General features: G+C 54.5%; 1 protein-coding gene across 1 annotated transcript in view; it reads left to right on the top strand.

The window, feature by feature from the left end:
- LOC140405336 (integrin alpha-5-like) overlaps window positions 1–24,779 on the top strand; it is a 207,417-nt gene that overhangs the window by 129,756 nt on the left and 52,882 nt on the right. The window contains 8 exon segments of the mRNA XM_072493627.1: window positions 896–956; window positions 958–1,001; window positions 1,387–1,431; window positions 2,742–2,785; window positions 3,451–3,507; window positions 20,462–20,514; window positions 21,598–21,803; window positions 22,147–22,341. Coding sequence (XP_072349728.1) covers window positions 896–956; window positions 958–1,001; window positions 1,387–1,431; window positions 2,742–2,785; window positions 3,451–3,507; window positions 20,462–20,514; window positions 21,598–21,803; window positions 22,147–22,341 — 705 coding nt within the window.

Raw genomic sequence — 24,779 nt, 5'->3', positions numbered from 1 at the left:
TCTCTCTGGGAGGGAGGGGGGTCGCTCCCTCTCTCTCTGGGAGGGGGGGGGGGTCGCTCCCTCTCTCTCTGGGGGGGGGGTCGCTCCCTCTCTCTCTGGGAGGTGGGGTAGTGATCGAGAGATGTCCATACTCTGTCTCGCGCTCTCTCGCTCCGTCTCGCATTCGCCTGCTCCGCCTCGCGCTCCCGCGCTCCGCCTCGCGCTCTGCCTCGCGCTCCGCCTCGCGCTCCCTCGCTCCGCCTCGCGCTCTGCCTCGCGCTCCCGCGCTCCGCCTCGCGCTCTGCCTCGCGCTCCGCCTCGCGCTCCCGCGCTCCGCCTCGCGCTCTGCCTCGCGCTCCGCCTCGCGCTCCCGCGCTCCGCCTCGCGCTCCGCCGCGCGCTCCCTCGCTCCGCCTCGCGCTCCCCTCGCTCCGCCTCGCGCTCTGCCTCGCGCTCCGCCTCGCGCTCCCGCGCTCCGCCTCGCGCTCTGCCTCGCGCTCCGCCTCGCGCTCCCTCGCTCCGCCTCGCGCTCCCTCGCTCCGCCTCGTGCTCCCTCGCTCCGCCTCGCGCTCCCTCGCTCCGCCTCGCGCTCCCTCGCTCCGGCTCGCGCTCCCTCGCTCCGGCTCGCGCTCCCTCGCTCCGGCTCGCGCTCCCTCGCTCCGCCTCGCGCTCCCTCGCTCCGGCTCGCGCTCCCTCGCTCCGCCTCGCGCTCCCTCGCTCCGGCTCGCGCTCCCTCGCTCCGGCTCGCGCTCCCTCGCTCCGGCTCGCGCTCCCTCGCTCCGGCTCGCGCTCCCTCGCTCTGTCCTGGTGTTGTGTTGGAGGGTTGGGGGGAGGAGGTGAGGTGTCTCCTCTCTCTCGAGTCCTGGTCAGAGGGTGTTGTGGGCTCCGGATGACCTGTTTTGAACTGTGTTTTTTAGGCCAGCTGTTTTCCGCTGACACGAAGGATATTGTTCAGCCTCAGCCAGAATTCAACTTTATTCAGTACACGGCCCTATCCAACCTCATTTGACGATAGTTACCTTGGTAAGTCGGCCTTCCCCCCCCTGTGAAGCTGAGGAGAATTTGGATGCGACATTGATTTGAGAAGCTTTCCCTCTCCGCTCTGCTCTTGGCGTCTCTCAACGCTCCATGTTTGCTGGACCGAGGATGGGAGCGGGGGAGAGTAAAGTGCCCCCCTCACTGCTCGCACAACAATGGACGTACTCGGACAACCTTCCTGATAGCTCCATCCATTGACGAGTCCTCTGTGGGTGTCGCTCTGTCCCGACCCTGTCGCCCTCCCTCCGCCCCAACCCTCCCACAGTGCAGTTCACCCTCGCGTTAAGCCCTCCAAGTAGATCTCCCTACTTCTTGTCACTAACTCTCTCCCTCCATCCTAGTGCTAACGTTCCGTCTTCCTCTTTTAAAGGTTACTCCGTGGCCGTTGGGGAGTTTAGTGGCGATTCCATTGAAGGTAAGGTGAATGCTCAGCGTATCGCTACACCAACAACCAATTGAAGATAATCGGGTGGGTTTGAGGGAGATGGAGGGGGGGGGGGGGGGGGGGAGGGACGGTTTGAGGGAGATGGATGGACGGTTTGAGGGAGATGGAGGGGAGGAGGGACGGTTTGAGGGAGATGGAGGGAAGGAGGAACGGTTTGAGGGAGATGGAGGGAAGGAGGGACGGTTTGAGGGAGATGGAGGGAAGGAGGGACGGTTTGAGGGAGACGGAGGGAAGGAGGGACAGTTTGAGGGAGATGGAGGGACGGTTTGAGGGAGATGGAGGAACGGTTTGAGGGAGATGGAGGGACGGTTTCAGGGAGATGGAGGGAAGGAGGGACAGTTTGAGGGAGATGGAGGGACGGTTTGAGGGAGATGGAGGGACGGTTTGAGGGAGATGGAGAGACGGTTTGAGGGAGATGGAGGGGAGGAGGGACGGTTTGAGGGAGATGGAGGGACGGTTTGAGGGAGATGGAGGGACGGTTTGAGGGAGATGGAGAGACGGTTTGAGGGAGATGGAGGGGAGGAGGGACGGTTTGAGGGAGATGGAGGGACGGTTTGAAGGAGATGGAGGGGAGGAGGGACGGTTTGAGGGAGATGGAGGGAAGGAGGAACGGTTTGAGGGAGATAGAGGGAAGGAGGGACGGTTTGAGGGAGATGGAGGGAAGGAGGGATGGTTTGATGGAGGGAAGGAGCGACGGTTTGAGGGAGATGGAGGGAAGGAAGGACAGTTTGAGGGAGATGGAGGAACGGTTTGAGGGAGATGGAGGGACGGTTTGAGGGAGATGGAGAGACGGTTTGAGGGAGATGGAGGGGAGGAGGGACGGTTTGAGGGAGATGGAGGGACGGTTTGAGGGAGATGGAGGGACGGTTTGAGGGAGATGGAGGGGAGGAGGGACGGCTTGAGGGAGATGAAGGGACGGTTTGAGGGAGATGGAGGGGAGGAGGGACGGTTTGAGGGAGATGAAGGGACGGTTTGAGGGAGATGGAGGGGAGGAGGGACGGTTTGAGGGAGATAGAGGGGAGGAGGGACGGTTTGAGGGAGATGGAGGGACGGTTTGAGGGAGATGGAGGGGAGGAGGGACGGTTTGAGGGAGATGGAGGGGAGGAGGGACGGTTTGAGGGAGATGAAGGGACGGTTTGAGGGAGATGGAGGGGAGGAGGGACGGTTTGAGGGAGATGAAGGGACGGTTTGAGGGAGATGGAGGGGATTGTGAGCGAGGTGGGAATGTGGTTTGGGTGTGTTTCTCTGAAATGGGTGACGTGTGTCGTTCTTGTCCACAGACTTTGTCACTGGAGCACCTCGTGGATTGGAGGCAATTGGATACGTAAGCATAGATTTGTGTGGAATTAAATTTACAGGCAGCCACCTGGCTCGCAACGTCATCGAAGGGTGACGGCCAATCTGTTCAGAGTTCTCACTGCACAGCCAAGCTGGTACCACTCCAGAGTGCGGAGGCCCATCCCTGAGGCTGCCTCTGTGTCCGAATGCGCACTCTGCCAGGGTGCCATGTAAACCAGGGCACATTGCTGCTGCCCCTCTGTGCCATTCGCCCAGCAGAGGAATTGAAAGTCATTGTTGAATCTTTTAATTATTTTAATGCCTTGAGCAAATCAGCCCTCTCACCCGACTGTCTAAACTTTAGAGAATTCAGGCCTGGTCCATCCAACCGACCCTCAGATTTGAACCCTGCTCTCAATGGTACCTCCATTTCTCAGTTGGTTGCGAGACACGCTCGCTCCGACCCTGGTGTTGGGAATGACCTGATGGTGCCCTTACCGAGCACGGGTGGAATATTGGGAGCTGAGTCGGGGAGGGGGGGGAGAGAAGCGAGGCGAGACCACTCTTGGCTGAACCGCCACCTTGGGGGGTCAACTAGAATCCTGCCAAATAAAAGGTCTTACTGCCTCGGGCACCACCCCAGGGGTAACTCCTCAACATCTCCTGATTGGCATCATAGACTCATTTTTCATTTTTGCTCTTTCGAAGCAGGTGCGGATTTTAAACGGGACGAATATGAAAGCCATATTCAACTTCTCTGGTGAGCAAGTAAGTTTCTCCAATGGCTCGATTTTTTTTTTTTTTGTTGTTGTTCTTTTTCCGGTCTGAAGACTTTAAGCCACTCAGTTGGCCCGGCTCCTGCCAAAACTCCTTTAATGGTCTATTTGGTGACCAGTTGGGGTGGCACAGTGGTTAGCACTGCTACCTCACAGCGCCAGGGACCCGGGTTCAATTCTAGCTTCAGGTGACTCTCTGTGCGGAGTCCCGTCTCTGCGTCGGTTTCCTCCGGGTGCTCCGGTTTCCTCCCACAGTCCAAAGATGTGCAGGTTAGGTGGATTGGCCATGATAAATTGCCCCTTAGTGTCCAAAGATGTGCAGGTTAGGTGGATTGGCCATGTTAAATTGTCCCTTAGTGTCCAAAGATGTGCAGGTTAGGTGGATTGGTCATGTTAAATTGTCCCTTAGTGTCCAAAGATGTGCAGGTTAGGTGGATTGGCCATGATAAATTGTCCCTTAGTGTCCAAAGATGTACAGGTTAGGTGGATTGGCCATGATAAATTGTCCCTTAGTGTCCAAAGATGTGCAGGTTAGGTGGGTTGGCCGTGTTAAATTGTCCCTTCATGTCCAAAGATGTGCAGGTTAGGTGGATTGGCCATGATAAATTGCCCCTTAGTGTCCAAAGATGTGCAGGTTAGGTGGATTGGCCATGATAAATTGTCCCTTAGTGTCCAAAGATGTACAGGTTAGGTGGATTGGCCATGATAAATTGCCCCTTAGTGTCCAAAGATGTGCAGGTTAGGTGGATTGGCCATGTTAAATTGTCCCTTAGTGTCCAAAGATGTACAGGTTAGGTGGATTGGCCATGATAAATTGTCCCTTAGTGTCCAAAGATGTGCAGGTTAGGTGGATTGGCCATGCTAAATTGTCTCTTAGTATCCAAAGGTTAGGTGGGGTTACTGGGTTATGGGGATAGGGCGGGGGAGTGGGCCTGGGTAGGGTGCTCTTTCCAAGAGCCGGTGCAGACTCGATGGTCCAAATGGCCTCCTTCTGCTCTGTAAGTTCTATGATTCTATGATCAATTGCGCCATTTTGAGTCGCAGAGACCAGGAGGGCTCCAGGCTCCATCTCAGCTTGTGCCGAGGTGTGGTGCTGGATTACCGTTCACTCTGGCAGTCCGAGCACGCAAGGTGTGTTGTATCTGGATCTATGGGCAGTGATGGTAGAGGCTCCAATATTTATTCCATCACATGGCTGACCAGGAGTCTCTCCCGCTCTTCCCGCCGGCCATTGGGGCGTTTGGAAGGATTTACAGGTTGACACTCGACCCATTTGGCCGCGTTATGGACACACCTTCCTCGCCGTCACGTCCTGGGGTGGGATTCGGAGCCACAGCTTCTGGCTCAGAGGCAGGATGCTCGCCCCACTCCGCCACAAAGTCTCTTGTGTCAGACTGAGATATCTCAGCATAAACACCCGCCTGGACTGGTTGGCAGGAAGGCCTGTCTCCCCCCTGACTTGTGTGTGAGTGTGACTGGCCGTTTGGGTACGTGTTGGGAGAATGACACAGGCCAGACTTGGGGGACGAGTTGACACGGCCTGTGTTTTGAGGTTGATCACGACCGAGCTAGGTGGGGAATGTAAGCTGTGGGGAGGACACAAAGAGGGTGCAAAGAGATATCGACAGGTTAAGTGAATGAGCAACAAGGTGGCAGGTGGAGTATAATGCGGGGACGTGTGTGGCTATTCATTTTGCTCAGAGGCATAGGAAAGCAGAATTTTCTTTTTAAAAAGGTGCAAGGTTTAACAACTTGTAAATGTCGACGTTCAAAGAGACTTGCGTGTGCTTGTACAAGGAAACACGCAAAGTTAGCATGTAGGTACAACACGCAATTAGGAAGGTAAATAGCACGTTGGCCTTTATTCCAAGGGGATTGGAGGGCAGGAATAAAGAAGTCTCCGACAGGGTTTTGGTGAGGCCACATCTGGAATACTGGGCACGGTTTTGGTCTCCATATTTAAGGATATACTGGCATTGGGGGCGGTACAGTGAAGATTCACTGGATTGGTCACTGGGCTGAGGGGTTGTCCTATGATGAGAGTCTGAGTAAATTGGGTCGATATTCTTCGGAGTTTGGAACAATGACAGGTGATCCCATTGAAACATAGAAGATTCTGAAGGGGTTTGACAGGGTGGATACTGAGAGATTGTTTCCCCCTGGCTGGGGTTTGACAGGGTGGATACTGAGAGATTGTTTCTCCCTGGCTGGGGTTTGACAGGGTGGATACTGAGAGATTGTTACCCCCTGGCTGGGGTTTGACAGGGTGGATACTGAGAGATTGTTTCCCCCTGGCTGGGGTTTGACAGGGTGGATACTGAGAGATTGTTTCCCCCTGGCTGGGGTTTGACAGGGTGGATACTGAGAGATTGTTTCCCCCTGGCTGGGGTTTGACAGGGTGGATACTGAGAGATTGTTTCCCCCTGGCTGGGGTTTGACAGGGTGGATACGGAGAGATTGTTTCCCCCTGGCTGGGGTTTGACAGGGTGGATACGGAGAGATTGTTTCTCCCTGGCTGGGGTTTGACAGGGTGGATACGGAGAGATTGTTTCTCCCTGGCTGGGGTTTGACAGGGTGGATACTGAGAGATTGTTTCCCCCTGACTGGGGTTTGACAGGGTGGATACTGAGAGATTGTTTCCCCCTGGCTGGGGTTTGACAGGGTGGATACTGAGAGATTGTTTCCCCCTGGCTGGGGTTTGACAGGGTGGATACTGAGAGATTGTTTCCCCCTGGCTGGGGTTTGACAGGGTGGATACTGAGAGATTGTTTCCCCCTGGCTGGGGTTTGACAGGGTGGATACTGAGAGATTGTTTCCCCCTGGCTGGGGTTTGACAGGGTGGATACTGAGAGATTGTTTCTCCCTGGCTGGGGTTTGACAGGGTGGATACGGAGAGATTGTTTCTCCCTGGCTGGGGTTTGACAGGGTGGATACTGAGAGATTGTTTCCCCCTGACTGGGGTTTGACAGGGTGGATACGGAGAGATTGTTTCCCCCTGGCTGGGGTTTGACAGGGTGGATACTGAAAGATTGTTTCCCCCTGGCTGGGGTTTGACAGGGTGGATACTGAGAGATTGTTTCCCCCTGGCTGGGGTTTGACAGGGTGGATACTGAGAGATTGTTTCCCCCTGGCTGGGGTTTGACAGGGTGGATACTGAGAGATTGTTTCCCCCTGGCTGGGGTTTGACAGGGTGGATACGGAGAGATTGTTTCTCCCTGGCTGGGGTTTGACAGGGTGGATACTGAGAGATTGTTTCCCCCTGGCTGGGGTTTGACAGGGTGGATACTGAGAGATTGTTTCTCCCTGGCTGGGGTTTGACAGGGTGGATACGGAGAGATTGTTTCTCCCTGGCTGGGGTTTGACAGGGTGGATACTGAGAGATTGTTTCCCCCTGACTGGGGTTTGACAGGGTGGATACTGAGAGATTGTTTCCCCCTGGCTGGGGTTTGACAGGGTGGATACGGAGAGATTGTTTCTCCCTGGCTGGGGTTTGACAGGGTGGATACTGAGAGATTGTTTCCTCCTGGCTGGGGTTTGACAGGGTGGATACGGAGAGATTGTTTCTCCCTGGCTGGGATTTGACAGGGTGGATACTGAGAGATTGTTTCCCCCTGGCTGGTGTTTGACAGGGTGGATACGGAGAGATTGTTTCCTCCTGGCTGGGGTTTGACAGGGTGGATACTGAGAGATTGTTTCCCCTGGATGGGGTTTGACAGGGTGGATACTGAGAGATTGTTTCCTCCTGGCTGGGGTTTGACAGGATGGATACGGAGAGATTGTTTTCCTCCTGGCTGGGGTTTGACAGGATGGATACGGAGAGATTGTTTTCCCCCTGGCTGGGGTTTGACAGGGTGGATACTGAGAGATTGTTTCCCCCTGGCTGGGGTTTGACAGGGTGGATACTGAGAGATTGTTTCCCCCGGGCTGGGGTATGACAGGGTGGATACTGAGAGATTGTTTCCCCCTGGCTGGGGTTTGACAGGGTGGATACGGAGAGATTGTTTCCCCCTGGCTGGGGTTTGACAGGGTGGATACTGAGAGGTTGTTTCTCCCTGGCTGGGGTTTGACAGGGTGGATACGGAGAGATTGTTTCCCCCTGGCTGGGGTTTGACTGGGTGGATACTGAGAGATTGTTTCCCCCGGGCTGGGGTTTGACAGGGTGGATACGGAGAGATTGTTTCCCCCTGGCTGGGGTTTGACAGGGTGGATACTGAGAGATTGTTTCTCCCTGGCTGGGGTTTGACAGGGTGGATACGGAGAGATTGTTTCCCCCTGGCTGGGGTTTGACAGGGTGGATACTGAGAGATTGTTTCTCCCTGGCTGGGGTTTGACAGGGTGGATACGGAGAGATTGTTTCTCCCTGGCTGGGGTTTGACAGGGTGGATACTGAGAGATTGTTTCCCCCTGGCTGGGGTTTGACAGGGTGGATACTGAGAGATTGTTTCCCCCTGGCTGGGGTTTGACAGGGTGGATACTGAGAGATTGTTTCCCCCTGGCTGGGGTTTGACAGGGTGGATACTGAGAGATTGTTTCTCCCTGGCTGGGGTTTGACAGGGTGGATACTGAGAGATTGTTTCTCCCTGGCTGGGGTTTGACAGGGTGGATACGGAGAGATTGTTTCTCCCTGGCTGGGGTTTGACAGGGTGGATACTGAGAGATTGTTTCCCCCTGACTGGGGTTTGACAGGGTGGATACGGAGAGATTGTTTCCCCCTGGCTGGGGTTTGACAGGGTGGATACTGAGAGATTGTTTCCCCCTGGCTGGGGTTTGACAGGGTGGATACTGAGAGATTGTTTCCCCCTGGCTGGGGTTTGACAGGGTGGATACTGAGAGATTGTTTCCCCCTGGCTGGGGTTTGACAGGGTGGATACTGAGAGATTGTTTCCCCCTGGCTGGGGTTTGACAGGGTGGATACGGAGAGATTGTTTCTCCCTGGCTGGGGTTTGACAGGGTGGATACTGAGAGATTGTTTCCCCCTGGCTGGGGTTTGACAGGGTGGATACTGAGAGATTGTTTCCCCCTGGCTGGGGTTTGACAGGGTGGATACTGAGAGATTGTTTCCCCCTGGCTGGGGTTTGACAGGGTGGATACTGAGAGATTGTTTCCTCCTGGCTGGGGTTTGACAGGGTGGATACTGAGAGATTGTTTCCACCTGGCTGGGGTTTGACAGGGTGGATACTGAGAGATTGTTTCCCCCTGGCTGGGGTTTGACAGGGTGGATACTGAGAGATTGTTTCCCCCTGACTGGGGTTTGACAGGGTGGATACGGAGAGATTGTTTCCCCCTGGCTGGGGTTTGACAGGGTGGATACTGAGAGATTGTTTCCTCCTGGCTGGGGTTTGACAGGGTGGATACTGAGAGATTGTTTCTCCCTGGCTGGGGTTTGACAGGGTGGATACGGAGAGATTGTTTCTCCCTGGCTGGGGTTTGACAGGGTGGATACTGAGAGATTGTTTCCCCCTGACTGGGGTTTGACAGGGTGGATACGGAGAGATTGTTTCCCCCTGGCTGGGGTTTGACAGGGTGGATACTGAGAGATTGTTTCCCCCTGGCTGGGGTTTGACAGGGTGGATACTGAGAGATTGTTTCCCCCTGGCTGGGGTTTGACAGGGTGGATACTGAGAGATTGTTTCCCCCTGGCTGGGGTTTGACAGGGTGGATACTGAGAGATTGTTTCCCCCTGGCTGGGGTTTGACAGGGTGGATACGGAGAGATTGTTTCTCCCTGGCTGGGGTTTGACAGGGTGGATACTGAGAGATTGTTTCCCCCTGGCTTCGGTTTGACAGGGTGGATACTGAGAGATTGTTTCCCCCTGGCTGGGGTTTGACAGGGTGGATACGGAGAGATTGTTTCTCCCTGGCTGGGGTTTGACAGGGTGGATACTGAGAGATTGTTTCCCCCTGCCTGGGGTTTGACAGGGTGGATACTGAGAGATTGTTTCCCCCTGGCTGGGGTTTGACAGGGTGGATACTGAGAGATTGTTTCCCCCTGGCTGGGGTTTGACAGGGTGGATACTGAGAGATTGTTTCCCCCTGGCTGGGGTTTGACAGGGTGGATACGGAGAGATTGTTTCCCCCTGGCTGGGGTTTGACAGGGTGGATACTGAGAGATTGTTTCCTCCTGGCTGGGGTTTGACAGGGTGGATACTGAGAGATTGTTTCCACCTGGCTGGGGTTTGACAGGGTGGATACTGAGAGATTGTTTCCCCCTGGCTGGGGTTTGACAGGGTGGATACTGAGAGATTGTGTCCCCCTGGCTGGGGTTTGACAGGGTGGATACTGAGAGATTGTTTCCCCCTGGCTGAGGTTTGACAGGGTGGATACTGAGAGATTGTTTCCCCCTGGCTGGGGTTTGACAGGGTGGATACGGAGAGATTGTTTCCCCCTGGCTGGGGTGTGACAGTGTGGATACTGAGAGATTGTTTCTCCCTGGCTGGGGTTTGACAGGGTGGATACTGAGAGATTGTTTCCCCCTGACTGGGGTTTGACAGGGTGGATACTGAGAGATTGTCTCCCCCTGGCTGGGGTTGGGCAGGGTGGATACTGAGAGACTGTTTCCCTCTGGCTGGGGTTTGACAGGGTGGATACTGAGAGATTGTTTCCCCTGGCTGGGGTTTGACAGGGTGGATACTGAGAGATTGTTTCCCCCTGGCTGGGGTTTGACAGGGTGGATACAGAGAGATTGTTTCCCCCGGGCTGGGGTTTGACAGGGTGGATACTGAGAGATTGTTTCCCCCTGGCTGGGGTTTGACAGGGTGGATACGGAGAGATTGTTTCCCCTGGCTGGGGTTTGACAGGGTGGATACTGAGAGATTGTTTCCCCTGGCTGGGGTTTGACAGGCTGGATACTGAGAGATTGTTTCCCCTGGCTGGGGTTTGACAGGGTGGATACTGAGAGATTGTTTCCCCCTGGCTGGGGTTTGACAGGGTGGATACGGAGAGATTGTTTCCCCTGGCTGGGGTTTGACAGGGTGGATACTGAGAGATTGTTTCCCCTGGCTGGGGTTTGACAGGGTGGATACGGAGAGATTGTTTCCCCCTGGCTGGGGTTTGACAGGGTGGATACGGAGAGATTGTTTCCCCTGGCTGGGGTTTGACAGGGTGGATACTGAGAGATTGTTTCCCCTGGCTGGGGTTTGACAGGGTGGATACTGAGAGATTGTTTCCCCCTGGCTGGGGTTTGACAGGGTGGATACTGAGAGATTGTTTCCCCCTGGCTGGGGTTTGACAGGGTGGATACGGAGAGATTGTTTCTCCCTGGCTGGGGTTTGACAGGGTGGATACTGAGAGATTGTTTCCCCCTGGCTGGGGTTTGACAGGGTGGATACTGAGAGATTGTTTCCCCCTGGCTGGGGTTTGACAGGGTGGATACGGAGAGATTGTTTCTCCCTGGCTGGGGTTTGACAGGGTGGATACTGAGAGATTGTTTCCCCCTGCCTGGGGTTTGACAGGGTGGATACTGAGAGATTGTTTCCCCCTGGCTGGGGTTTGACAGGGTGGATACTGAGAGATTGTTTCCCCCTGGCTGGGGTTTGACAGGGTGGATACTGAGAGATTGTTTCCCCCTGGCTGGGGTTTGACAGGGTGGATACTGAGAGATTGTTTCCTCCTGGCTGGGGTTTGACAGGGTGGATACTGAGAGATTGTTTCCACCTGGCTGGGGTTTGACAGGGTGGATACTGAGAGATTGTTTCCCCCTGGCTGGGGTTTGACAGGGTGGATACTGAGAGATTGTTTCCCCCTGACTGGGGTTTGACAGGGTGGATACGGAGAGATTGTTTCCCCCTGGCTGGGGTTTGACAGGGTGGATACTGAGAGATTGTTTCCTCCTGGCTGGGGTTTGACAGGGTGGATACTGAGAGATTGTTTCTCCCTGGCTGGGGTTTGACAGGGTGGATACGGAGAGATTGTTTCTCCCTGGCTGGGGTTTGACAGGGTGGATACTGAGAGATTGTTTCCCCCTGACTGGGGTTTGACAGGGTGGATACGGAGAGATTGTTTCCCCCTGGCTGGGGTTTGACAGGGTGGATACTGAGAGATTGTTTCCCCCTGGCTGGGGTTTGACAGGGTGGATACTGAGAGATTGTTTCCCCCTGGCTGGGGTTTGACAGGGTGGATACTGAGAGATTGTTTCCCCCTGGCTGGGGTTTGACAGGGTGGATACTGAGAGATTGTTTCCCCCTGGCTGGGGTTTGACAGGGTGGATACGGAGAGATTGTTTCTCCCTGGCTGGGGTTTGACAGGGTGGATACTGAGAGATTGTTTCCCCCTGGCTTCGGTTTGACAGGGTGGATACTGAGAGATTGTTTCCCCCTGGCTGGGGTTTGACAGGGTGGATACGGAGAGATTGTTTCTCCCTGGCTGGGGTTTGACAGGGTGGATACTGAGAGATTGTTTCCCCCTGCCTGGGGTTTGACAGGGTGGATACTGAGAGATTGTTTCCCCCTGGCTGGGGTTTGACAGGGTGGATACTGAGAGATTGTTTCCCCCTGGCTGGGGTTTGACAGGGTGGATACTGAGAGATTGTTTCCCCCTGGCTGGGGTTTGACAGGGTGGATACGGAGAGATTGTTTCCCCCTGGCTGGGGTTTGACAGGGTGGATACTGAGAGATTGTTTCCTCCTGGCTGGGGTTTGACAGGGTGGATACTGAGAGATTGTTTCCACCTGGCTGGGGTTTGACAGGGTGGATACTGAGAGATTGTTTCCCCCTGGCTGGGGTTTGACAGGGTGGATACTGAGAGATTGTGTCCCCCTGGCTGGGGTTTGACAGGGTGGATACTGAGAGATTGTTTCCCCCTGGCTGAGGTTTGACAGGGTGGATACTGAGAGATTGTTTCCCCCTGGCTGGGGTTTGACAGGGTGGATACGGAGAGATTGTTTCCCCCTGGCTGGGGTGTGACAGTGTGGATACTGAGAGATTGTTTCTCCCTGGCTGGGGTTTGACAGGGTGGATACTGAGAGATTGTTTCCCCCTGACTGGGGTTTGACAGGGTGGATACTGAGAGATTGTCTCCCCCTGGCTGGGGTTGGGCAGGGTGGATACTGAGAGACTGTTTCCCTCTGGCTGGGGTTTGACAGGGTGGATACTGAGAGATTGTTTCCCCTGGCTGGGGTTTGACAGGGTGGATACTGAGAGATTGTTTCCCCCTGGCTGGGGTTTGACAGGGTGGATACAGAGAGATTGTTTCCCCCGGGCTGGGGTTTGACAGGGTGGATACTGAGAGATTGTTTCCCCCTGGCTGGGGTTTGACAGGGTGGATACGGAGAGATTGTTTCCCCTGGCTGGGGTTTGACAGGGTGGATACTGAGAGATTGTTTCCCCTGGCTGGGGTTTGACAGGCTGGATACTGAGAGATTGTTTCCCCTGGCTGGGGTTTGACAGGGTGGATACTGAGAGATTGTTTCCCCCTGGCTGGGGTTTGACAGGGTGGATACGGAGAGATTGTTTCCCCTGGCTGGGGTTTGACAGGGTGGATACTGAGAGATTGTTTCCCCTGGCTGGGGTTTGACAGGGTGGATACGGAGAGATTGTTTCCCCCTGGCTGGGGTTTGACAGGGTGGATACGGAGAGATTGTTTCCCCTGGCTGGGGTTTGACAGGGTGGATACTGAGAGATTGTTTCCCCTGGCTGGGGTTTGACAGGGTGGATACTGAGAGATTGTTTCCCCCTGGCTGGGGTTTGACAGGGTGGATACTGAGAGACTGTTTCCCTCTGGCTGGGGTTTGACAGGGTGGATACGGAGAGATTGTTTCCCCCTGGCTGGGGTTTGACAGGGTGGATACTGAGAGATTGTTTCCCCTGGCTGGGGTTTGACAGGGTGGATACTGAGAGATTGTTTCCCCTGGCTGGGGTTAGACAGGGTGGATACTGAGAGATTGTTTCCCCCTGGCTGGGGTTTGACAGGGTGGATACTGAGAGATTGTTTCCCCCGGGCTGGGGTTTGACAGGGTGGATACTGAGAGATTGTTTCTCCCTGGCTGGGGTTTGACAGGGTGGATACGGAGAGATTGTTTCTCCCTGGCTGGGGTTTGACAGGGTGGAGACTGAGAGATTGTTTCCCCCTGACTGGGGTTTGACAGGGTGGATACGGAGAGATTGTTTCCCCCTGGCTGGGGTTTGACAGGGTGGATACTGAGAGATTGTTTCTCCCTGGCTGGGGTTTGACAGGGTGGATACTGAGAGATTGTTTCTCCCTGGCTGGGGTTTGACAGGGTGGATACGGAGAGATTGTTTCTCCCTGGCTGGGGTTTGACAGGGTGGAGACTGAGAGATTGTTTCCCCCTGACTGGGGTTTGACAGGGTGGATACGGAGAGATTGTTTCCCCCTGGCTGGGGTTTGACAGGGTGGATACTGAGAGATTGTTTCCCCCTGGCTGGGGTTTGACAGGGTGGATACTGAGAGATTGTTTCCCCCTGGCTGGGGTTTGACAGGGTGGATACTGAGAGATTGTTTCCCCCTGGCTGGGGTTTGACAGGGTGGATACTGAGAGATTGTTTCCCCCTGGCTGGGGTTTGACAGGGTGGATACGGAGAGATTGTTTCTCCCTGGCTGGGGTTTGACAGGGTGGATACTGAGAGATTGTTTCCCCCTGGCTGAGGTTTGACAGGGTGGATACTGAGAGATTGTTTCTCCCTGGCTGGGGTTTGACAGGGTGGATACGGAGAGATTGTTTCTCCCTGGCTGGGGTTTGACAGGGTGGATACTGAGAGATTGTTTCCCCCTGACTGGGGTTTGACAGGGTGGATACTGAGAGATTGTTTCCCCCTGGCTGGGGTTTGACAGGGTGGATACGGAGAGTTTGTTTCTCCCTGGCTGGGGTTTGACAGGGTGGATACTGAGAGATTGTTTCCCCCTGGCTGGGTTTTGACAGGGTGGATACTGAGAGATTGTTTCCTCCTGGCTGGGGTTTGACAGGGTGGATACTGAGAGATTGTTTCCTCCTGGCTGGGGTTTGACAGGGTGGATACTGAGAGATTGTTTCCCCCTGGCTGGGGTTTGACAGGGTGGATACTGAGAGATTGTTTCCCCCTGGCTGGGGTTTGACAGGGTGGATACTGAGAGATTGTTTCCCACTGACTGGGGTTTGACAGGGTGGATACTGAGAGATTGTTTACCCCTGGCTGGGGTTTGACAGGGTGGATACTGAGAGATTGTTTCCCCCTGGCTGGGGTTTGACAGGGTGGATACTGAGAGATTGTTTCCCCCTGGCTGGGGTTTGACAGGGTGGATACTGAGAGATTGTTTCCCCCGGGCTGGGGTTTGACAGGGTGGATACGGAGAGATTGTTTCCCCCTGGCTGGGGTTTGACAGGGTGGATACTGAGAGATTGTTTCCCCCTGGCTGGGGTTTGACAGGGTGGATACTGAGAGATTGTTTCCCCCTGGCTGGGGTTTGACAGGGTGGATACTGAGAGATTGTTTCCCCCTGGCTGGGGTTTGACAGGGTGGATACTGAGAGATTGTTTACCCCTGGCTGGGGTTTGACAGGGTGGATACTGAGAGATTGTTTACCCCTGGCTGGGGTTTGACAGGGTGGATACGGAGAGATTGTTTCCCCCTGGCTGGGTTTTGACAGGGTGGATACTGAGAGATTGTTTCCCCCTGGCTGGGGTTTGACAGGGTGGATACTGAGAGATTGTTTCCCCCTGGCTGGGGTTTGACAGGGTGGATACAGAGAGATTGTTTCCCCCTGGCTGGGGTTTGACAGGGTGGATACTGAGAGATTGTTTCTCCCTGGCTGGGGTTTGACAGGGTGGATACTGAGAGATTGTTTCCACCTGGCTGGGGTTTGACAGGATGGATACGGAGAGATTGTTTCCCCCTGGCTGGGGTTTGACAGGGTGGATACTGAGAGATTGTTTCCTCCTGGCTGGGGTTTGACAGGGTGGATACTGAGAGATTGTTTCCACCTGGCTGGGGTTTGACAGGATGGATACGGAGAGATTGTTTCCCCCTGGCTGGGGTTTGACAGGGTGGATACTGAGAGATTGTTTCCCCCTGGCTGGGGTTTGACAGGGTGGATACTGAGAGATTGTTTACCCCTGGCTGGGGTTTGACAGGGTGGATACTGAGAGATTGTTTACCCCTGGCTGGGGTTTGACAGGGTGGATACGGAGAGATTGTTTCCCCCTGGCTGGGTTTTGACAGGGTGGATACTGAGAGATTGTTTCCCCCTGGCTGGGGTTTGACAGGGTGGATACTGAGAGATTGTTTCCCCCTGGCTGGGGTTTGACAGGGTGGATACAGAGAGATTGTTTCCCCCTGGCTGGGGTTTGACAGGGTGGATACTGAGAGATTGTTTCTCCCTGGCTGGGGTTTGACAGGGTGGATACTGAGAGATTGTTTCCACCTGGCTGGGGTTTGACAGGGTGGATACTGAGAGATTGTTTCTCCCTGGCTGGGGTTTGACAGGGTGGATACTGAGAGATTGTTTCTCCCTGGCTGGGGTTTGACAGGGTGGATACTGAGAGATTGTTTCCACCTGGCTGGGGTTTGACAGGGTGGATACTGAGAGATTGTTTCCCCCTGGCTGGGGTTTGACAGGGTGGATACTGAGAGATTGTTTCCCCCTGGCTGGGGTTTGACAGGGTGGATACGGAGAGATTGTTTCCTCCTGGCTGGGGGTTTGACAGGGTGGATACTGAGAGATGGTTTCCTCCTGGCTGGGGTTTGACAGGGTGGATACTGAGAGATTGTTTCCCCCTGGCTGGGGTTTGACAGGGTGGATACGGAGAGATTGTTTCCCCCTGGCTGGGGTTTGACAGGGTGGATACTGAGAGATTGTTTCCCCCTGGCTGGGGTTTGACAGGGTGGATACTGAGAGATTGTTTCCCCTGGCTGGGGTTTGACAGGGTGGATACTGAGAGATTGTTTCCCCCTGGCTGGGGTTTGACAGGGTGGATACTGAGAGATTGTTTCCCCCTGGCTGGGGTGTGACAGGGTGGATACTGAGAGATTGCTTCCCCCCGGCTGGGGTTTGACAGAGTGGATACTGAGAGATTGTTTCCCCCTGGCTGGGGTTTGACAGGGTGGATACTGAGAGATTGTTTCCCACTGACTGGGGTTTGACAGGGTGGATACTGAGAGATTGTTTCCCCCTGGCTGGGGTTTGACAGGGTGGATACGGAGAGATTGTTTCTCCCTGGCTGGGGTTTGACAGGGTGGATACTGAGAGATTGTTTCCTCCTGGCTGGGGTTTGACAGGGTGGATACGGAGAGATTGTTTCTCCCTGGCTGGGGTTTGACAGGATGGATACTGAGAGATTGTTTCCCCCTGGCTGGGGTTTGACAGGGTGGATACTGAGAGATTGTTTCCCACTGACTGGGGTTTGACAGGGTGGATACTGAGAGATTGTTTCCCCCTGGCTGGGGTTTGACAGGGTGGATACGGAGAGATTGTTTCTCCCTGGCTGGGGTTTGACAGGGTGGATACTGAGAGATTGTTTCCTCCTGGCTGGGGTTTGACAGGGTGGATACGGAGAGATTGTTTCTCCCTGGCTGGGGTTTGACAGGGTGGATACTGAGAGATTGTTTCCCCCTGGCTGGGGTTTGACAGGGTGGATACTGAGAGATTGTTTCCCCCTGGCTGGGGTTTGACAGGGTGGATACTGAGAGATTGTTTCCCACTGACTGGGGTTTGACAGGGTGGATACAGAGAGATTGTTTCCCCCGGGCTGAGGTTTGACAGGGTGGATACTGAGAGATTGTTTTTCCCTGGCTGGGGTTTGACAGGGTGGATACGGAGAGATTGTTTCCCCCTGGCTGGGGTTTGACAGGGTGGATACTGAGAGATTGTTTCCCCCGGGCTGGGGTTTGACAGCGTGGATACTGAGAGATTGTTTCCCCCTGGCTGGGGTTTGACAGGGTGGATACGGAGAGATTGTTTCCCCCTGGCTGGGATTTGACAGGGTGGATACTGAGAGATTGTTTCTCCCTGGCTGGGGTTTGACAGGATGGATACGGAGAGATTGTTTCCCCCTGGCTGGGGTTTGACAGGGTGGATACGGAGAGATTGTTTCCCCCTGGCTGAGGTTTGACAGGGTGGATACTGAGAGATTGTTTCCCCCTGGCTGGGGTTTGACAGGGTGGATACTGAGAGATTGTTTCCCCCTGGCTGGGGTTTGACAGGGGGGATACTGAGAGATTGTTTCCCCCTGGCTGGGGTTTGACAGGGTGGATACTGAGAGATTGTTTCCCCCTGGCTGGGTTTTGACAGGGTGGATACTGAGAGATTGTTTCCCCCTGGCTGGGGTTTGACAGGGTGGATACTGAGAGATTGTTTCCCCCTGGCTGGGGTTTGACAGGGTGGATACTGAGAGATTGTTTCCCCCGGTTGGGGTTTGACACGGTGGATACTGAGAGATTGATTCCCCCTGGCTGGGGTTTGACAGGGTGGATACTGAGAGATTGTTTTCCCCTGGCTGGGGTTTGACAGGGTGGACACTGAGAGATTGTTTCCCCCTGGCTGGGGTTTGACAGGGTGGATACTGAGAGATTGTTTCCCCCTGGCTGGGGTTTGACAGGGTGGATACTGAGAGATTGTTTCCCCCGGTTGGGGTTTGACACGGTGGATACTGAGAGATTGATTCCCCCTGGCTGGGGTTTGACAGGGTGGATACTGAGAGATTGATTCCCCCTGGCTGGGGTTTGACAGGGTGGATACTGAGAGATTGTTTCCCCCCTGGCTGGGGTTTGACAGGGTGGATACTGAGAGATTGTTTCCCCCGGGCTGGGGTTTGACAGGGTGGATACTGAGAGATTGTTTCCCCCTGGCTGGGGTGTGACAGGGTGGATACTGAGAGATTGTTTCTCCCTGGCTGGGGTTTGACAGGGTGGATACTGAGAGATTGTTTCCCCCTGGCTGGGGTTTGACAGGGTGGATACGGAGAGATTGTTTCCCCCTGGCTGTGGTTTGACTGGGTGGATACGGAGAGATTGTTTCCCCCTGGCTGGGGTTTGACAGGGTGGATACTGAGAGATTGTTTCCCCCTGGCTGGGGTTTGACAGGGTGGATACTGAGAGATTGTTTCCCCCCTGGCTGGGGTTTGACAGGGTGGATACGGAGAGATTGTTTCCCTCTGGCTGGGGTTTGACAGGGTGGATACGGAGAGATTGTTTCCCCCTGGCTGGGGTTTGACAGGGTGGATACTGAGAGATTGTTTCCCCCTGGCTGGGGTTTGACAGGGTGGATACTGAGAGATTGTTTCCCCCTGGCTGGGGTGTGACAGGGTGGATACTGAGAGATTGATTCCCCCTGGCTGGGGTTTGACAGGGTGGATACTGAGAGATTGATTCCCCCTGGCTGGGGTTTGACAGGGTGGATACGGAGAGATTGTTTCCCCCTGGCTGGGGTTTGACAGGGTGGATACTGAGAGATTGTTTCCCCCTGGCTGGGGTTTGACAGGGTGGATACTGAGAGATTGTTTCCCCCTGGCTGGGGTTTGACAGGGTGGATACTGAGAGATTGTTTCCCCCTGGCTGGGGTTTGACAGGGTGGATACGGAGAGATTGTTTCCCCCTGGCTGGGGTTTGACAGGGTGGATACGGAGATTGTTTCCCCCTGACTGGGGCATGACAGGGTGGATACTGAGAGATTGTTTCCCCCTGGCTGGGGTTTGACAGGGTGGATACGGAGATTGTTTCCCCCTGACTGGGGCATGACAGGGTGGATACTGAGAGATTGTTTCCCCCCCTGGCTGGGGAATCTACAACACGGGGGTCACAGTCTCGGGATAAGAGGTCGGCCATTTTGGATTGAGATGAGGAGAAATTTCTTCACTCAAAGGGCTGTGAATCATTTGTGATTGTCTACCCAGAGGATTGTGGGTGCTCGATCTTTAAAGCCGAGATAAGACCATAAGACATAGGAGCAGAATTAGGCCACTCGGCCCATCGAGTCTGCTCCGCCATTCAATCATGGCTGATATTTTCTCATCCCCATTCTCCTGCCTTCTCCCCATAACCCCTGATCCCCTTATCAATCAAGAACCTATCTGTCTCTGTCTTAAAGACACTCAGTGATTTGCCCATAGCCTTCTGCGGCAAAGAGTTCCACAGATTCACCACCCTCTGGCTGAAGAAATTCCTCCTCGTCTCTGTTTTAAAGGATCGTCCCTTCAGTCTGAGATGGTTCTCCTCTGGTTCTAGTTTTTCCCACAAGTGGAAACATATTCTCTAGATCGGTAGATTTTTGGTCTCAGGGAATTATGGGATATGGGGAGTGGGAAGGGAAAGTGGAGTTGAAGGCCGAGCTCAGCGGTGAATGTATTGACTGGCGGAGCCACATGGTGGCAACACTCTGTTTTTCGTTCTCATATTCTCGGGTGTGCTCGCAATCTGTACGGACACAGCCATTTTGTCAAATAAGACAGAAAGGGTGGGTGCAGAGAGGGGAACGCAGGGACTGTTCAATCATCGCTCGTGCATGGTTGACTGCCAGGCCTGAGCGTCGAGATTCTTGTTTGGCCTGTTGATCTAATCCTGGGCCCAGGTGACAGTGGTTTCCCATATTCCTGGGTTCAGCGGAGTAGCGGAAATTCGGACAGTACTCCTATTCCCAATCGCTGTCCCCGTGACCCGCTGGGTGGCCATAATCCGGCTGGTCTGTGCCGCCCCCTGCTGGCCAACGGGAGCAATACAAGGGCAGCCAATGCAAGTGCTTCCTGACCCCAGGGTGGGGGGGTGGGGGGGCGGGGGGCAGGGGGAACTGGCTCCTGTCAGAAACCAGGAAGGTGGCAGGGTGCAGGGAGGGAATTGGCACTAGAAATGTCTCTCCTTCTGGAGCTGGGCTTGTCTGGTGAAGGGCGTGTGCCTCGCCAGCGACTGGGCGACATTGAAAGGGGTTGTGGGTCAACTAGCCGTTGGAACCGTCAAGAAGGCGGTTGCTGTCGGGACAAAAGTTAAATTCAATGAAGCGCTGACAGGTCTCGTCTTTAATTCTTTCCAGATGACCTCGTACTTTGGCTATGCTGTGGCAGTGACTGACATCAACCGCGACGGGTGAGTGGGGCCCAGTCTGTGGGGGTGGGAGGGTCCCTGACACTGCTTTAAGAGCATTAGCTCCTCCAACCAGCAATTCACAGGAAGTGATTGTTAAAATATCTGCCAAACGTGATTTCCTCTTTTAATAATTTGTGTTGTCGTGTTCTGCGCAGTCTTTTGCAGGTGGAGGGGGGTGGGGAGGGGAGGGGGGAGAGAGAGAGAGAGCGCGCGAGTGGGCGGATAACTCCACAACACCAAGCCAACAGCCTTTTCCAATTACAGTGAGCTCCCCATGCGCCAGCGTAATGTTTTGGGACCAGAACGTGCGCTCCTGATATAGTCATTCAGAAGGCTCCTTCTCACCCCTACCTCCTCCGTTCAAACACAACCCAGGTATCCTGTTCAAATAAGCACATTAGGCCCAAACCCTAGCACGGTTTAATGATAGTGGTGCTGCGGTTGGATTTGACTTTGCGACCGGCCTACCTGGTCTGAGTGAAGTTGGGGCCTAATTTTTGCCTGGTGACTCGCCAGCTGAGGCTCCCGGATAACGCAGGGTACTGGAAGTTTTAAAAATGTACCCGGTCGGCGATTTGCGGTCTTTTTCACTGCGACATTGTGTGCAGCACTGAGCGATAAAAGCGCGGTTGCTTGCATTCTGGGAGGTTGACGATACCGGAGGTGGCAGAGGGCTGCTTCAGGCCTCATGGTTTCGAGAGCCTGGGGCTGCGCCTCGTGTCTAACCCCCTCACCGGCAGGTGGAAGATTGATCAGACTGTGACCAAGACCTCCATGGAGGAGTTAAAGGTACCAGGAGGTATTTAACTCCAAAAACCCGGCCTTAAGTTGGTTTATCTCGCGTGTCGAAAATGGATTTAACACAAGCCTTTTAAGGGTATAGGCTGGTAGCCCCGTCAGATGTCATGCTCTCCCCTCTCTCTGATGAAGAATCAGGTGGTCAATGTGAGCCTGAGCTGGTCGGGAGGATGGAGCACGGCACAATTTGACAGTCCTTCAAGAGAGACTGTGCACGGGGTGGGTGCTTAGGTGCTTACCTCGGTTTTACTCTGCGGGAGCTAACTTCTGTGCTGCTTTTCACAGGTGGGATGACGTTTTGGTCGGTGCCCCAATGTTCATGGAACGAGAGTCCGGGGGCAGGCTTGAGGAGGTCGGACGGGTCTACGTTTATCTGCAGACTGGAGTGTTGGAGTTCAACATCAGTCAGAACCTGACTGGTACAGATGTCTATGGTCGATACGGAACATCCGTTGCAGTGTTAGGGGACCTGGATCAAGATGGATTCAATGGTGCGTAGAGTGCGACGCGCAGTGCAGCCAGAGTATAGCAGGGCAGAGCAAGGCCTCTTGCTCTTGGATTCTTAGGCCTCAATTTGCTTGCCCCTCAAGAGGCTGACTTAACTGGTACAAAGGGCTGTTAAGTGTATGTGTGCGCGCGTGTGTGTGTGTGCGCGTGTATGTGTATGTGTGTGTGTGTGTGCGCGTGTATGTGTATGTGTGTGTGTGTGTGTGTTGGGCATTGGATTAAGCAGTTACCTTTGAGAGGGGTGGAAAGAATGGTTCAAGAGTGACCGAATGCATCTCGGAGCTGGCGAATGTTGCATTGGGCTGACCTCTCTTCTTCTGCCCACAGACGTGGCAGTCGGAGCCCCTTACGCTGGCGACAAGAACCAGGGCCTGGTCTACATCTACAATGGGCGCCCCGACGGCCTCAATAGCACCCCTTCCCAAATCCTGACGGGCATGTGGGCGACCGCCAACAGTGTGCCAGCGAGCTTCGGGTTCGCAGTCCGGGGAGCAATGGATCTCGATAGGAATGGGTATCCAGGTAATATGCGTGTCCCAGCGGGCAGGGAGGAGGGCATTACGGAGCTCACTGGCAGTACATTGTGCGCTTAGTGTTTGAGGTGAGGGAGCGGGATTGCAAAGATTTTGAATCTCCCTCAGTAACTCCCCCTCCAGATAGTACACAACACCCTTTGACTTTGTGATCCAATTCTCTGACCAGTGCTCTATTCTCTTTTCTATTTTGTTCAATATATGTATACCAATTCCAGCTTCCCAGTTAAACATTGGGAAGACCGAAGTCTTTGGGCGGGAGTCTGGGGTGATGTCCCCACGCCAGCGTCACAATGCGGGGGTTTCACTCTTGGACTTTCCTGACGAAAGTCCTGATCGATTCTCTTCCCTGCAGGGGGCTGGCAGGGCCCCGGAGTGCTCCTCGCAGCTCTGGCTGCCGATACGGGGCCCTGCACTTCCGGTCGGGAGTCTGCGTATGCGCGCGGCGGCGGCTGCCCCGTGGGACATGGCGGACTCAGCCCGCGGAGCGGCAACAGAAATGTAGACTGAGTCCGCCGCCGCCTCCAGCTGTTCCTGGCAGGAATGTGGATGGAGCCACGCTGTCGGAGGGCAGCACGGTGGCGCAGTGGTTAGCACTGGCACTGCGGTGCCGAGGTCCCAGGTTCGATCCCGGCCCTGGGTCACTGTCCGTGTGGAGTTTGCACATTCTCCCCGTGTCTGCGTGGGTTTCGCCCCCACAACCCAAAGATGTGCAGGGTAGGTGGATTGGCCACGATAAATTGCCCCTTAATTTGGGGAAGAAATATAATTGGGTACTCTAAAAAAACATTTCTTTGAAAGTACCACGCCGTCGGGAGCTCTGTCAACGGCCCCCTACCCGCGCCGTGTACTTCGTGTGTGCGCAATTCGCGGCGATTCTACGGGGACCGGCCTCGCGCCTAATTTCAGCACCAACGCCCGTTCTCCACCCCGGCGCTGCTCCCGATTTTGCCTCGGAGAATTCCACCCATTGTTTTTGCACTCCACTCCAAACTCCGTTCCCGAGCAAGCGACTCCAACCTTCTCCCCGGCAACAGCCTGTTCCCAACTTCACTATCGCCTTGACTCCTAACGTGGTCGTCTGCCCTTGGATTCAAGTCGTCACGAAGACCGCCCACTTTCACCTCTCACACTTTACAGCTCATTTCCTGTCTGCCTGTTGTGGGGATGTTATACTGGCCGGAAATCTCTGCTAATTTTTCACTTTTTATTTCTGTCTTTGTCGAAACTTTCTCCCAGTTTGAGATGATTGTATAGTGAGGTGGTTAATGTTGATGAATTAGGTTCTGTGCCAACTCTGCAATCAGTCAGCTGGACTCCGCTGGGTAGGAGGGAGGGAGTCACAGTGCTTCCAATTCATCTCAGTGTTTGGGGTTTAATGAGGGAGGTCCTTTCACACTCTGGGACTGGGCACAGTGGGTTATCACACTGTCCTTTCACACTCTGGGACTGGGTACAGTGGGTTATCACACTGTCCTTTCACACTCTGGGACTGGGTACAGTGGATTATCGCACTGTCCTTTCACACTCTGGGACTGGGTACAGTGGGTTATCACACTGTCCTTTCACACTCTGGGACTGGGTACAGTGGGTTATCGCACTGTCCTTTCACACTCTGGGACTGGGTACAGTGGGTTATCGCACTGTCCTTTCACACTCTGGGACTGGGTACAGTGGGTTATCACACTGTCCTTTCACACTCTGGGACTGGGTACAGTGGGTTATCACACTGTCCTTTCACACTCTGGGACTGGGTACAGTGGGTTATCACACTGTCCTTTCACACTCTGGGACTGGGTACAGTGGGTTATCACACTGTCCTTTCACACTCTGGGACTGGGTACAGTGGATTATCGCACTGTCCTTTCACACTCTGGGACTGGGTACAGTGGGTTATCACACTGTCCTTTCACACTCTGGGACTGGGTACAGTGGGTTATCACACTGTCCTTTCACACTCTGGGACTGGGTACAGTGGGTTATCACACTGTCTTTTCACACTCTGGGACTGGGCACAGTGGGTTATCGCACTGTCCTTTCACACTCTGGGACTGGGCACAGTGGGATATCACACTGTCCTTTCACACTCTGGGACTGGGTACAGGGGGTTATCACACTGTCCTTTCACACTCTGGGACTGGGCACAGTGGGTTATCACACTGTCCTTTCACACTCTGGGACTGGGTACAGTGGGTTATCACACTGTCCTTTCACACTCTGGGACTGGGCACAGTGGGTTATCACACTGTCCTTTCACACTCTGGGACTGGGTACAGTGGGTTATCACACTGACCTTTCACACTCTGGGACTGGGTACAGTGGGTTATCACACTGTCCTTTCACACTCTGGGACTGGGTACAGTGGGTTATCACACTGTCCTTTCACACTCTGGGACTGGGTACAGTGGGTTATCACACTGTCCTTTC

Source organism: Scyliorhinus torazame, chromosome X, assembly GCF_047496885.1.
Source record: "Scyliorhinus torazame isolate Kashiwa2021f chromosome X, sScyTor2.1, whole genome shotgun sequence".
In the NCBI taxonomy this organism is placed as follows: Eukaryota; Metazoa; Chordata; class Chondrichthyes; order Carcharhiniformes; family Scyliorhinidae; genus Scyliorhinus; species Scyliorhinus torazame.
Note: the sequence above shows the minus strand (reverse complement) of the source record. Positions and strands in the feature narration are given on the sequence as shown.